Here is a 14,195-nt window from a genome sequence, read left to right as displayed (position 1 = left end):
AAAACCAGTTTGGGACAGGAATAAGGGTATTAAAGTACAGGCAGTCTGCAGAATTTCTGAAGCTTCTCTGTAGTCACCTGATGTCAGATTCACATTAAATTTGGTGTTCCTCTGTTGCACAAAAAAGGAATCTACTTGGAAGACTGCTGAGCATATCTTTGAAGCAACAATCAATATTCATCGACTTTACAAACACAGATTTAGCTCTGAGAACAGTGACAACAATTAACACTGGTTTTATTCAATATGGCCAAAGCATATAATTACATCTATCACTAACTGCTTTTATCTAGTCAGCTAAAAACATACAAGACTATTAAGGATTTCAATTAAGGAAATAAAACCATTATATATGAAAGGAAAATTCCAATTAGTTTCTCACCCCAAAATCCTTTAAAAAAAATTAACTTACCAGCTTAATTGCCACATATTCATTTGTGTATAAATTTTTGCCTTGAAAAAAAGAACAAAAACAAGAATGTGAGACATGGGCTTTCCTGTGCAAGTAAAATGCCATTTAAACCTCGAGAAAGTCTTTGAATTATTTTTGATCTAATGTGCTAGGTGTTCTAGCAGTGACATAAAAAAAAAGTCCCTTTATTCATCAGATACCACACTTTAAAGAGCACACTTTGTTCTTGAATACTGTAAGAAGTGGCAGTTTCACTGAGAGAGTTTCAGCTGTTTCACTAAGTTTGTAAAATTTTTATACACTAGAAAAGCTTGAAAATTGGTAAATTACTGTAAGTAGAATGTGATATTTTACATTTTTATATTGATTGTTAAAAACGATTTAAAATTTATTTTAAAGTATCATATGGTTTTGGAACACCAGAAACTAATTCAAGTTAGAATTAACTAGGACTACATTTTCCTCAATTCTGTAATTTACTAAGCTTAAAGTTAGGACAAACAGGGCAAGAATACTACTGAGTGAAACACCTACACCATTTGGAAAATGCATCTGGTGTTTTAAAAGTTACTCAGTAACTGGATGAGCATATTGCAAGAAGCATTACTTCAAATTGTATGCAATGACTAAAATATTAAACAAGTTTTATAGTTGAAAAATTTAAAAATAGCAGATAAAGGAAAAAAGTTGCCACTTCCAACACTTTTCATTTCTCTACAGTCTTCAAATGAGTTTACTGTGTATTATTTTTAATGTCAAATCTACTTTTTTCTCAGTAGTATTACTCAGGCTTGAATTCCCAAGTTTAGCTCAGTTTTGCTAATGAAATCAAACAGGGAAAAGACATGGATCAAGACAAAAAGGTTCACTGGGAGGACAGTTACATTTATAGTTAAAAGACTATGATCTCAGCTCTAATTTTTATTTTTAAAAATAGAGTACTCTTGCAAAGCTGAAAAAATATGTATTAAAATCGTGTGTCTGTTAAGGGATCAACTTAACAAAAAGCAAGTTAGCTGAAGGATGTACAATAATAAACAGAGTCATTATGGGCAGCATGCCCTAATCTGCCCACCAAAAGAATGGATAATTCCAAGACATATCAGGGACTAGAGTGAAAATTGAGGCATTTTAAACAGTTATTTCTTATGCCCTTTCAAATTACATTTTTGACAAAAAGTGTCCTTTTTTTCAAGTTGCTTCCGTGTCTTTGCATGATATTACAATCTAGAAGACATAAAAAGAAACTCTTGCAGGGGCCCTGCTCATTCAGTCTATTAGATATATAAATCAGCTACTGGAGTAGCTAACAAATCCGGTTACAGTTAAGTGACTGGATATTGGGTTCCAGTAGCCAAATGCAGTAATGACAAGCTTATCATTCCAAAGAAGCATCAGAAAGGACATTATAACTTTCCACACGAGGATTCAAGACAATTGTGTCTTTGAAATATGGAAGACAGCAGATTTGTCACCACTGTTGGTCTATTTCGAAGCACGGAACAGGTATGGTGTGATGCATCACATGCAGCAGCAACAAGCTTTCTTTTGCTACCCCATCAGTTTGTCTTAACTATAACTCAGAAGAGCCTTAAGATTAACAGTTCAATATTCAAAACAATTTCGTCCTTTGCAAGTTAATGGCTGCACATCACAGACACTCATTTGCTACATACGGCCAATTTACCCTTTGATCTGCAAGCCACTATGGAAGTCTGGCAGTTCCTTTCTTCTCAGGTGGAAGAACTACAATGGCTACTGATTTGTAACTGAATTTTTACCTCCTGAAGTGTAACTTCACCACTCTTAGAATTTTATTCCTCCTTTAAGACTTTAAGATTCAGCCCTGAGACACACGCTCAAAATATATTCCAGATTGAGGAAGTACATAAATTAAGTGCTCGTGTACATCTTCGTTAGAGGGATGCCCACTTCAAGTTACCTTCTACTGTAGTAATATAAATGCAAAAATAACAAATTTAAATTAGATTGGTATTACATAATCTTAACTCCTGCTTTCAGTAACACGCATTTAAAACATCTTACCCCACAAATAACAATAAATAAGGATTTGAAATATCTACTATATATGCAAAAAAAGCAGACGTTAAAAAGAGAAAGCCTGTGCTTGTCCTGGTGGCTGTTGTGAGACAGTACACTACACTTATCTTCCTCCTATTTCTTTTGTTTGGCCCATTTTATTTCAGTACTATCAGACTAAGTCTTAACTACTTTAATATTGTATTTAGAATGAAATAGATTTCACTCTGTATCTGCCGCAAGCAAATGAGTTAATCTGATATTGATCCAAAACATAATCAACTCTGTACATTGTGACCACTCCTAGATAACAGAAAGGAAAAAAATATAACTTTATTAGTTTACAGTTGCCTTCAGTAGTAAATACGACATTAATTATACTGGTTTGATTTAGTTCATGGAGAGGTTTAAAAGAAAAATTATCATTCCAAGCCAGTTTAGAAAATCTGAGGACAAGATGAAGACACGAGTTTCAGCTTGACTTTTGAACTGCAGAGGCACATACATAACACTGTAAATGTCTAAATATATCAATCTTGTTTAACTATTAATACGAATAACAGGAGTACCCTTATTGAGACTCTGTTAAATTCAATATCCTCAGTCAGAGCTCCAGCAACGCTCTTTCACTCATCTACAGCATTAATATGCTACACTTGTTTACATTGACTCAGACTAGATATAAAGCCCCCAGAAAGCACTACATTAAAAACTTGTTATATTTTATGCATGTTATAAACATGCATGAACATGTTCTATTTTATGCAAGCACTATATTAAAAATATTGTCTGAAGGACAATGAGTAGTAGTTCTACCACAGGCAGAAGATCAACAAAAACACCTACATAGCCCACCCTACTCTCAAACACCCTACTTGCAAACCATCTCTCTTTAAACCTTGAAGCAGTGCATTAACTCAAGCCTTCCAGGATTACTGGAATAAATTCTTGCCATTAAGTGTCAAGTTATATTTGTTAACACATGCAGAACTCCCAGATCTTGAAAACCCTGGCAAATCATGCTGTCATCATGAAAATTTAAGTCCCCAAAACTAAATGTATACTCTTGCAAAAGTACACACCCATCATTTAGTGTCTATTTTAATAAATGATAAAATTTCCAGCTTTGCTGCCCACTTTCTTCAAAATTCCACAGGTCCTTCTCAGTCTGCCCCTTCTTCACCATTTGATTTTCATCCATCTGTTCAGCAGGGAACTAAGTGACTGAATTACACATCTCCAACATTCTTTCTACAGATGGATTCTCACTGTCACCATCTAACAGCAGCTCGCTGTTTAGTCTCACTACACTGCTGCTAATGGAAAGAAATCCAAGGGCTCGCTGCTATTAAAAACAGTGTAGTGCCTGCTACAATGTCTCCAAGAGATCTCTGAGACCACAGTACTATAAGCCAGAACAACAAGAGGAGGATGTGTTTCACATACGCTTAGCCCCAAATACATCTGAATAAACTGCTTCAGGAAGCCAGGAAAGGTAGCAAAATACAATAACCATGAAGTAATTTCCAGCATCTTGGAAGAAAAAACTGACTGAATTTAGGATAGCACTTCACACACTTACAAAATATTTTTAGTCCCAGAAAGTCTCCTGCTACAGAGATTCTTAATATGTGCTAGAGCTTGCACTGGCCGAGGTCAAACCACAGAAATTGTGCAACGCAAATTTAACCTATCTGAAGCCTGAAAGTAGTTTGAAGAGCTGTATGGTGTGTTCATGTAGACATTTTCATGCCTAGACTGCATATAATGGCCTTGAATAATATAAACTGAAATAAAGAAACAAGGATCTTACCTAATCGTAGTTCTCCGAAATTACCGCATCCAATTTTTTTGCCAACTCTGAAGTTAGGGCCAACCATTAACACTCCAGAATTTAAAGAACCAGTTCCACGTGGATTATGGCCTGACCTCCCACTAGGCCGTGTCATTCTTTCATCTGGCTTGTCCTTGTCTTTCTTTTTATTATCCATGTCAAGTTTATGGTACTCCACTTTGCTTATATTGCTTTTTGAAAAGAAGAAGAAATCAGACTGCAGTTGGACAATGAGCGAATGAAAACATCACCAGTGAAGTGCCCAGCTGGTTGCTGTCAGTATGCAGTCAACAGCAACATCCTCATCCCATTCAAAGCCTTGGCAGTATCTGCGGTAAGAACATATCTCCAGAATGCACACCACCAGCAGTATTTACTAGTATTTACGGGAATTCTGTTAAAGAAAAACAAAGTTACTCAATACAGTAAGATTCTTGTACAAAATTACCTCCCTTCAACTAGTCAATTAAGCTATAACTAATTATATGTGCTTTACAGATCCTCTATGAAAAGCACTACTGTAAGGTCAAAGCCTCTGGTTCTAGCATGTAATGGCAAGAGATACTGGTGTGATTGAAGTGAGCTAAAAAAATCTCAAGGCTTAATGCAACTTATATTTAAAAAAAACCCCCACACAACTAACCCTATGAAACTACTTCCTGACTGGCAGACGCACTTAAAATCAACATTTAGACACTCATTGCATCTTATGCCAGCTCTGCAAAATAAACTATTTTATTCTGGGTTTTTCTCCCCCAGTAGTATCTGTTGATCTAACGAAATGCTCAAGCTGCACAGTTATTTAAGTTATAGAAAGATATTAAAACTTTAAATTATTCCATTATCTCTTCTGAATTATCATTTCAGAGATGCACAATTTATAAACTCATTGCAAGGACACTTCAGTTCTTTCAGTAACTCCTAGAGTCTCCCCTGCCCCTTTTAATTATGTCATAAATTTGCTCCCCTTGTCCATCATTTAGTATCACTGCCCAAACACTAATTCCAACATGGATTTCAGCAAAAACATGTTAGCTTACTACTGCAATAAAGAATCTCAAAAAAGCTTTCATTTTTATCTTGCCCATAAGAACAGTTGATATTGCTTTCTATTTGACAACAGTGGTTTAAAACCCCCAAAACTCAGAAGACAGCTGGCTGCTACTACATCGCCAAAATTTCAGGGCGAGTTAGATATCTGTTCAAAAGTATTTTGCTACATTTGCTTCAGTATTGGGAATACACTGCAGTAAAAGAAAACATCCTCTGAAAAAATAATGTATTTCACGTGCTACAGACTATTTTAAAGGTAGTCATCAGAAGCTTATTATAGACACTTTGAACTGAAGATACTTTCATTTCTTAAACCCATTTCTCACAAAGTGAAGTTATTACTCACATCATAGCGTATTACAACATTTTAAAAATCAAAGAACAAGTAGAGAAAAGATACCAAAGAATCTGAAAAACCACCCAGAAAACTGCATCTTCTGAATCATGGATATTCATAGCATGGCCATAATTAGATGGTATTTAAAAATCACTAACCAACAGCTGACTAACCTATCACGTGAACAATGAAGCACATGGAAATTTGTTTGACAAACAAACATGATCACCTTACTATGAAAGGGGGAATGAAAGACTTGTTCAGAGAACAATGAAAAAATGCAAATGGAGGTTCTAGTCCAAGTAGACTTGCTTAATACGCAAGGAAAAAGGACTTCCATAGTGAGTAATGAATGTAGTGGTGTGGTATGGTACACACTGAGGCATTTACAGAAAAATACAAGCACATTTGCCTACAATATAATACTGCAGGTTCAAGCACCACCACTACATACCCTGAAGTCACTTTCCAAACCATAGATCTCACAGGAATAGACTCAACGGGAAGCAATATGCAATTTTTTCTGACCCACTGTGCTACAAAAGCTAGAGAAGAAATAACAAAACTAGAAACAGAACATGTTGAGGTAGGACTTCAAGGGCACCATTTAGTACTTGGAAAGAAGGTCAGTACATCTGATGTAGCAGAATGCATAAATATTTTAAGTATCAAAGAAAAAAGACTTATGTTCCATATCTTACTAGTTCTCCAGTGAGAAATAACAAGGTAAAACAATCCTGGAATTTTTAGTGCCAATACACAAGCTTCATGGCAAACAGAAGCAATGTACCTAAGCACAGCATGTTACTGCCATCATCAGAGAGTGAAAAAGCATAGACTAACACAGTGCTTTGGTAATCTCAGTAGAAGAGGAAGGTCAAACTTCTCGGCACTATTTTCCACATACCAAAATCTTCATACTACCAAGTGGTGAAAGACACATCTTGGAACAGTGAAGGGCTAGAAAGGCACTAATAGTTCATACCAATGACACCAACAAGCTCCACAACAGAGCACCAAGACTACAGAAGGGACTGGGTATGCAGGCAAACCTGAAGAAATCCAAATCCGATTTCAGAGTTAATAGGATTGTCAGCTTACTAGTTTTCCATAGCTTATCTGTTGACACATACACAACATCTAATCACATGTGAAATGAGTTTAAAATTTTATTCTTCTAATGCATCACAGCTTAATTTCAGAAGGACAAAACAGTTCTAGTTTTGTTATTTATTTCAGATTTCTCTATTTTGTCTTTCTATTTAATTATCACCCGAGAACTGCTTGTAGCTTTGCTAACTGAGCAGACAACTTAGCTGTAACAGGCAGGGTTCTGAGGGTGATGAGAAGTCAATGATGCATCAGGAGCACACAATAAAAAGCAGGCAAAATGAGGACAGAGGGCATCAGAAATTCAGTAGTGGCACTAAAGCAATGGTGATCTCTAAGAAAGCAATTGTAAGCCAAAGAAAGTCTATCATCACCAGAAAAGCTTCCAGTCTCACACTGTTTCAGCTCATGTAGCACAAAACTACCAGAGAAGCCAAGCTGGGAGCTCAAGGACAGATTATTTAGTATTTATGCAAAGTATATTAGCTGCTCTGTGTGCATGCTTGTCCAGATGAAGCCTAGTAGTTAACAAGACACTGAAGCTTTGCCAGTGAGAAACTAATTTGCACAATACATTTTTTTAAACCCATCTATAATCACAGGAAGATCTTTACTTTGGAATGTCCAAATCATAACCAAGCCCACCCATTCACAGTGTCAAGTTACCAGAGAAGAAGATTTGCAATACGTTTAGCATCTTCATTTTAAAAATATCCTATCTGCACACCCAAATACCTTTTTCCACAATTTAACAGTCTATTAACAGTTATTAGGCGCTAGTGGCAACAGACTTTTTCAAGTCAGTTTACACTAATACTACAGTCTTCATCAAGAGATCTTTTTCCTGATTACTCAATACACAGCCTCAGATACTGAAAATGTCTTATTATATACCACTGCACATTTAAATATCAAATCACATGCTCTTTTAAGCAATTTATAAGTTAATGCATTAACTGAAACAGCCAATTTGGAACAGAATCCTGTCAAAGAAACTATTGCCAGTATTTTTCAATTCGTCTTCGCTCTGAAACTGAAGTTACACAGTTAAGTTTTAATTAGCTTCAAAAACTGAGCTAATTTCTGAGAAATTTTTTTTTTAATCTTTTGTGAGGTGACCACCCAGTCGCTCTCTCCCTCCCCCTCCTCAAAGGACAATGGGAAGAAAATAAGACTAAAAAGCTTATGGGTCAAAATCAAGACAGGGAGATCACTCACCAATTACAGTCACAGGCAAAACAGACTTGACTTGGGCAAGATTAATTTAATTTATAGCCAATTAAATAGGGTAAGATGGTAAGAAACAAATACAAAGCTAAAAACACCTTTCCCCCACCCCCTTTCTTCCCAGGCTCAACTTCACTCCTTCACTTCCCACTCCTCTACCTCCTCCCACCCACCGAACAGCACAGGAGGATAGGAAACGGGGGTTGTCGTCAGTCCATAACATCTCCTGTCTACTGCTCCTTCCTCCTCATGCTGTTCCCCTGCTCCAGCACAAGGTCTCTCCCACAGGAGACAGTCCTTCAAGAACTGCTACAGTGTGGGTCCTCACCACAGGGCACAGTCACAGAATCACAGAATGTTAGGGATTGGAAGGGACCTCGAAAGATCATCTAGTCCAATCCTCCTGCCGGAGCAGGATTACCTAGACCATATCACACAGGAACGCATCCAGGCAGGTTTTGAATGTCTCCAGAGAAGGAGACTCCACAACCTCTCTGGGCAGCCTGTTCCAGTGTTCAGTCACCCTCACTGTAAAGAAGTTTTTCCTCATATTTATGTGGAACCTCCTGTGTTCCAGCTTGCACCCATTGCCCCTTATCCTGTTCAAGGGATGTCACTGAGAAGAGCCTGGCTCCATCCTCATGACACTTGCCCTTTACATATTTATAAACATTAATGAGGTCACCCCTCAGTCTCCTCTTCTCTAAGCTAAAGAGACCCAGCTCCCTCAGCCTCTCCTCATAAGGGAGATGTTCCACTCCCTTAATCATCTTCGTGGCTCTGCGCTGGACTCTCTCTAGTAGTTCCCTGTCCTTCTTGAACTGAGGGGCCCAGAACTGGACACAATACTCCAGATGCAGCCTCACCAGGGCAGAGTAGAGGGGGAGGAGAACCTCTCGTGACCTGCTAACCACACCCCTTCTAATACACCCCAGGATGCCATTGGCCTTCTTGGCCACAAGGGCACACTGCTGGCTCATGGTCATCCTGTTGTCCACTAGGACCCCCAGGTCCCTTTCCCCTACGCTGGTCTCCAACAGCTCTGTCCCCAACTTGTACTCATACATGGGGTTGTTCTTGCCCAGATGCAGGACTCTACACTTGCCCTTGTTATATTTCATTAAATTTCTCCCCGCCCAACTCTCCAGCCTGTCCAGGTCTCTCTGAATGGCTGCGCAGCCTTCTGGTGTGTCAGCCACTCCTCCCAGTTTTGTGTCATCAGCGAACTTGCTGACAGTGCACTCTATTCCCTCATCCAAGTCATTAATGAATATATTGAATAGAACTGGTCCCAGTACCAACCCTTGAGGGACTCCGCTAGACACAGGCCTCCAACTGGACTCTGTCCCATTGACCACCACTCTCTGGCTTCTTTCCTTCAGCCAGTTCACAATCCACCTCACTACCCGATCATCCAGACCACACTTCCTCAGTTTAGCTGCGAGGATGCTGTGGGAGACAGTGTCAAACGCTTTACTGAAATCGAGATAGACCACATCCACACCTTTACCATCATCTATCCACTGGGTTACGTCCTCATAAAAGGCTATCAAGTTGGTTGAGCATGACTTCCCCTTGGTGAAGCCATGCTGAGTGCCCCTAATGATCCCCCTATCCTTGATGTGCCTAGAGACAGCACCAAGAACAAGTTGTTCCATCACCTTTCCAGGGATGGAGGTGAGGCTGACCAGTCTATAGTTACCCGGGTCCTCCTTCTTGCCCTTTTTGAAGACTGGAGTGACATTCGCTTTCCTCCAGTCCTCAGGCACCTCTCCCATTTCCCACGACTTAGCAAAGATGATGGAGAGTGGCGTAGCAATGACTTCCGCCAGCTCCCTCAGCACCCGCGGGTGCATCCCATCAAGGCCCATGGATTTACAGACGTCCAGATTGCTTAATTGGTCCCTGACCCAGCCCTCATCTACCAAGACAGATTCCTCCTCTATCCTGACTTCTTCTGGGGCCGCAGGGGTCCGGGGCTCCTCAGGACAGCCTCCAGCAGTATAGACAGAGGCAAAGAAGGCATTCAGTAACTCCGCCTTCTTTTTATCCTCTGTCTCCAGGGCCTCCACCTCATTCATCAGTGGGCCTAGTGTTGGTTTTACCCGCAATGTATTTGAAGAAGCCCTTTCTGTTGTCCTTGACCTCTCTTGCAAGGTTTAATTCCAAGGAGGCCTTAGCTTTCCTAGTTGCCTCCCTACATCCTCTGACCACAGACTTATATTCCTCCCAAGTGGCCAGCCCCTCCTTCAGGAACAGACTGCTCCAGCATGGGTCCCCCACAGGGCACAAGTCTTGCCAGAAAACCTGCTCCAGCGTGGGCTCTTCTCCACAGGCCACAGCTCCTGCCAGAAGCCTGCTCTGTCAGGGGTTCTCCAGGGGTTGCAGCTTCCTTCAGGACATATCCACCTGCTGTGGTGTGGGGTCCTCCACAGGCAGCAGTGTGGATATCTGCTCCAATGTGGTTCTCCATGCGCTGCAGGGGGACAACCTGCATCACTATGGTCTTCTCCAGGGGCTGCAGGGGGACAACCTGCATCACCATGGTCTTCTCCAGGGGCTGCAGGGGAATCTCTGCTCCAGTGCCTGGAGCACTTCGTCTCCCTCTTTCTTCACCAACCTTTGTGACTGCTGGTCTGTTTCTCTCACTTTTTTCATCCTTTCTTAAATATGTTTCCCCGCAGGCGCCACCACATTTCACTGCTGGGCTCAGCTGTGCTCTGCAGGGTGTCCAGCACAGGGCGCCCTGGCTTCTCCTCACAGAGGCCCCTGGAGCCCCCCTGCCAGCACCCGGTCACAGATACCCCGTGCATTTACAAAAGCAACACATGTCTTTCAAGTTTGTGAAGTTCCAAACACTATAGGTGAGTAACTGCTTTTTTAAAGCAGCAAGTGCTTCCAGGAAATAGAGCCTAACACATACTTTTCAATTTAAGGAACCACTGCTTCCGAAACTTTTGTGTCCGCACACACACCCACCGCAAGCTGTCTGCCAAATGTCATTTTAAAAACTGAGAATGCAGTAAAAGAAAAGTTACAATGGATTCAAGAGATAAAAATAAGCTTGAGAACAGGCTTCAGTATTTATCAAGTAGATTAGTTTTGTAAATGGTACTAGCATTTTGAGAGCAAATCACAAAGGAGGAAAAAAACTAATAAAACCTAATAAAATACTTAAGAGCAAATAGTAAATAAACTGATTACTGTATTCCTTCCTAAAAAAAAAAAATATTTTCTCATAATGTTCAAGTAATTCTTTATTGAATGTTTTACTGAAATTTAAGGCAACAATGCATGAAACCAAATACATTATTAACAACATAAATTTCAGTTTCCAAAAACGCATCTATTATATGGACAAATCTATTATATGGTAATTTATGCCCTTCCCTCTTCTGCTGTCGAACCAACAGATGTTCCAGTTACATTATGGGTATGCTTTTCCATATAAACTGAAATTAGCACCTTTTATCAAGATTCCTGCTAAACAAATATCGGAAGCCCCATACATGTTTCACACACTATGTGTCAGAAGGAAGACATATAAGCATTCCTGTCACAGTTTCTCCGGGACACAAGCGTTCTCTTACAACATTTCCTACTAAAATAATCTGCAGCTAATTCAAAATAAGGTGAACACTTAGACTTTCTTCATATTGAAGTTAGTGTACAACATTTTATCAAGTATTTGCCTTAGAAATACAAAAAAAAAAGGCAAGAGGAGTGGTGAAGACAAAAAGAGTGAAGACAATAGCTAGATACATGCTTCAGCTGACTGACAGCAGTCATATACCTAACACCTGCAGAAGAGCAAGAGGAATCTCAGGCTCAGTTTTAGAAACATAAATTAAAATCAATCGTAAAAGACAGCCAGGCTACTGGTCCGTGTCAACACATGACTTAAAATACAGATCATACAGCAAAATTAACCAAATAAAAACAAACTAGCCACGAGACTATAGTAATACCATCCCAAAACAAAATCCCCATTTGCAATGAAGAAGCACGTGAGGACAACTGCATATGCTGGGTCCACAGAGAATTAACTATTTCTACCAGTACTGGCTTTATCACATTTGGTGTAAAAAGTCAAAGGCAAAACTTATGAGCTTGGATTCACCAAAACATTGGTGTGGCTAAACTGCTACAGCAGTTACTCCCAGTTCAGGAAGGTTTGCTCAGTTCTCTGCTCCATTAAATGAACATGCTATAATTCACCTACATGCATTATCACTTCCAAACTTCTGTGCACTTCACCTCACAACTTCAGTAATGTTCTTTCCGCATTACAACAGGTGATCAAATACTTCTTCAGGAAAGCCAAGGCAAGGACTAAAGGGACCATTCCCTAAAGACCTCTACTGCCTAAATGTTAAATGAGCAATTTTGTGATATTTGAAGAGAACAGACAGATAACCACTTCCTTGAAAAGACAATTTTACTCTACAGAATATGTTTTACACATTGATGATTTGCATACAAAGCTTGCTTATTTAATAGACAAGGAGATTCCAACTCGGAAAATACAGCCTGTTTCAAATGTTTGTTTTGCACTCTGTCTGCTGCATAAAATTTTATACAGAGAGCAACTGAATGAGTTTTAATGGAACTATACAGGTTTGTGTATATAAAAATGATCCTTCAATTCACCACTATACTCAAACTATTTTTTATTTAAATTCATGTTGTGCAGTTGTATAATCCTGAAGAACTCAGAACACTGAAAACTCTCTAAGAATACATACAGAACTAGACATATAGAAATTAAAATTAAGCAAGTATCTCACTTCCAAATGAATTCATTATGAGAAAACTTCAGTATTTTTTTCCCCCTCTGTGGAGGCTTGGTTAAGTGAGCGAGGGCATGATTTCATGCTTCTGAGCAGTCTGAGCAATCCAGGCTCTGAGCAAGAGTTAGGCCCGGAGCGAGTCACCTTGGACTCTCCTTGAACGCTGCAAAAATGCAACAAAACAAGAACTTGGCAGTTGTAACAAACAGATAAGAGAAACAGGAAAAGGGGAGGGGGTGCTCATCGCTCCGTGTATCTAAAACTATAGACCAATCGTATATGCTACTAGTACGCGTGGACAGCAAGGCTTTACCAATGGAAACGCGGGCTTTGGTGCGTGATCAGCGTGCTCTCTGCTTAGAGTCTATATATATCCTGTACGTATAATCAGTAAACGGAGAACTTCCATACTCATATTGGGATTGTGTCGTTACTCTGGGACCGTCGCCCAGCACCCAAGAGCCGCGCCCTCGACTCCCCCTTTTCTTCAACTGGTAGCAGAGGATGGTTTCCACGGAGCAAAAGGACATCCTTCTCGCCGCGAGCTCAATTCCATAACTGTGGTAGGCAGAATTTTTTGGAGGGTGCTGGGAAAGAACGGCTGGGAGGGTGCTGCTTGAGTCTATAAGGCAGAGTAGACACTGGAAGAGCTGATCACTCCACTCCCAGGAATAGGTGCTGCTTGAAAGAAAAGGTAGAGCAGACACTGGTTGGTGCTGTGCCGGCAGACAGACACCAAAACGGGGGGCAGCTATGGAGATAGAAGATGCCTCCGCGTTGCTCATTATTATCTCTCTAAGAGAGGAAATGAGACAACGATAAAACAACTAATTAAATTGATAAAGCTGTGACAGCGCTGGGTGCGTTTTAAGGACACAGCGCTTGTATTCTCTGTGGAGGAATGGAAAGAAATGGGAGATGATGTGGAAAAAGACTATTGATAAAGATCCTGAAGGAAAGGAGGTGAAGAAAGTGAGCAGATTGTGGCAGAATGTGATAGAGACTCTTAAAAGCATGAAGGCAGAGAGGGAGGTTGCCTGTGCAGCAGCTCAGATGCTGACAGTCCCTACTCCCCTATAAAGAAGGTGAAAGTTCCTGGGGCTGTAGTGCGATTTTTTGGGCTACCAGCGGTTAAAGGTATGTCGGCCCCGATTCAGCCATCTGTCGCTGCGGCTCGGGCAGCAATAGAACCGGGATTTAGCACTGAGCAGCTACGCAGCAGTACTCTGAAAGCAGAAGTTCAGGAGAAAGAGGAAGTTAGTGCTCAGAGAGCCAGCAGCTCAACTGAAAGAAAGAAGGAAGTGCAAGAGGAGGAGGAGAGGGAGGAGTGGCCGGCTCCTCCTGACCCTGTCCAGTTGCTGGGTCTGGGAGGAGAGAAAGACAGGCCCCCTC

At 40.4% G+C, this 14,195-nt stretch overlaps 1 protein-coding gene across 4 annotated transcripts in view; it reads right to left on the bottom strand.

The window, feature by feature from the left end:
• CSNK1G3 (casein kinase 1 gamma 3) overlaps nucleotides 1-14,195 on the bottom strand; it is a 101,779-nt gene that overhangs the window by 71,051 nt on the left and 16,533 nt on the right. For all 4 annotated transcript variants that reach the window (XM_068422583.1, XM_068422587.1, XM_068422586.1 and 1 more), the window contains exons 2-3: nucleotides 4,266-4,680; nucleotides 413-453 (exon numbers count right to left, since the gene is read on the bottom strand). In XM_068422583.1, the coding sequence (XP_068278684.1) occupies nucleotides 413-453; nucleotides 4,266-4,443 (219 nt within the window). In that variant the 5' untranslated portion in view covers nucleotides 4,444-4,680. The remainder of the gene's footprint in view (nucleotides 1-412; nucleotides 454-4,265; nucleotides 4,681-14,195) is intronic.

This window comes from Nyctibius grandis, chromosome Z (assembly GCF_013368605.1).
Source record: "Nyctibius grandis isolate bNycGra1 chromosome Z, bNycGra1.pri, whole genome shotgun sequence".
NCBI lineage: Eukaryota > Metazoa > Chordata > Aves > Nyctibiiformes > Nyctibiidae > Nyctibius > Nyctibius grandis.
This window is presented reverse-complemented; position numbering and strand designations above follow the sequence as displayed.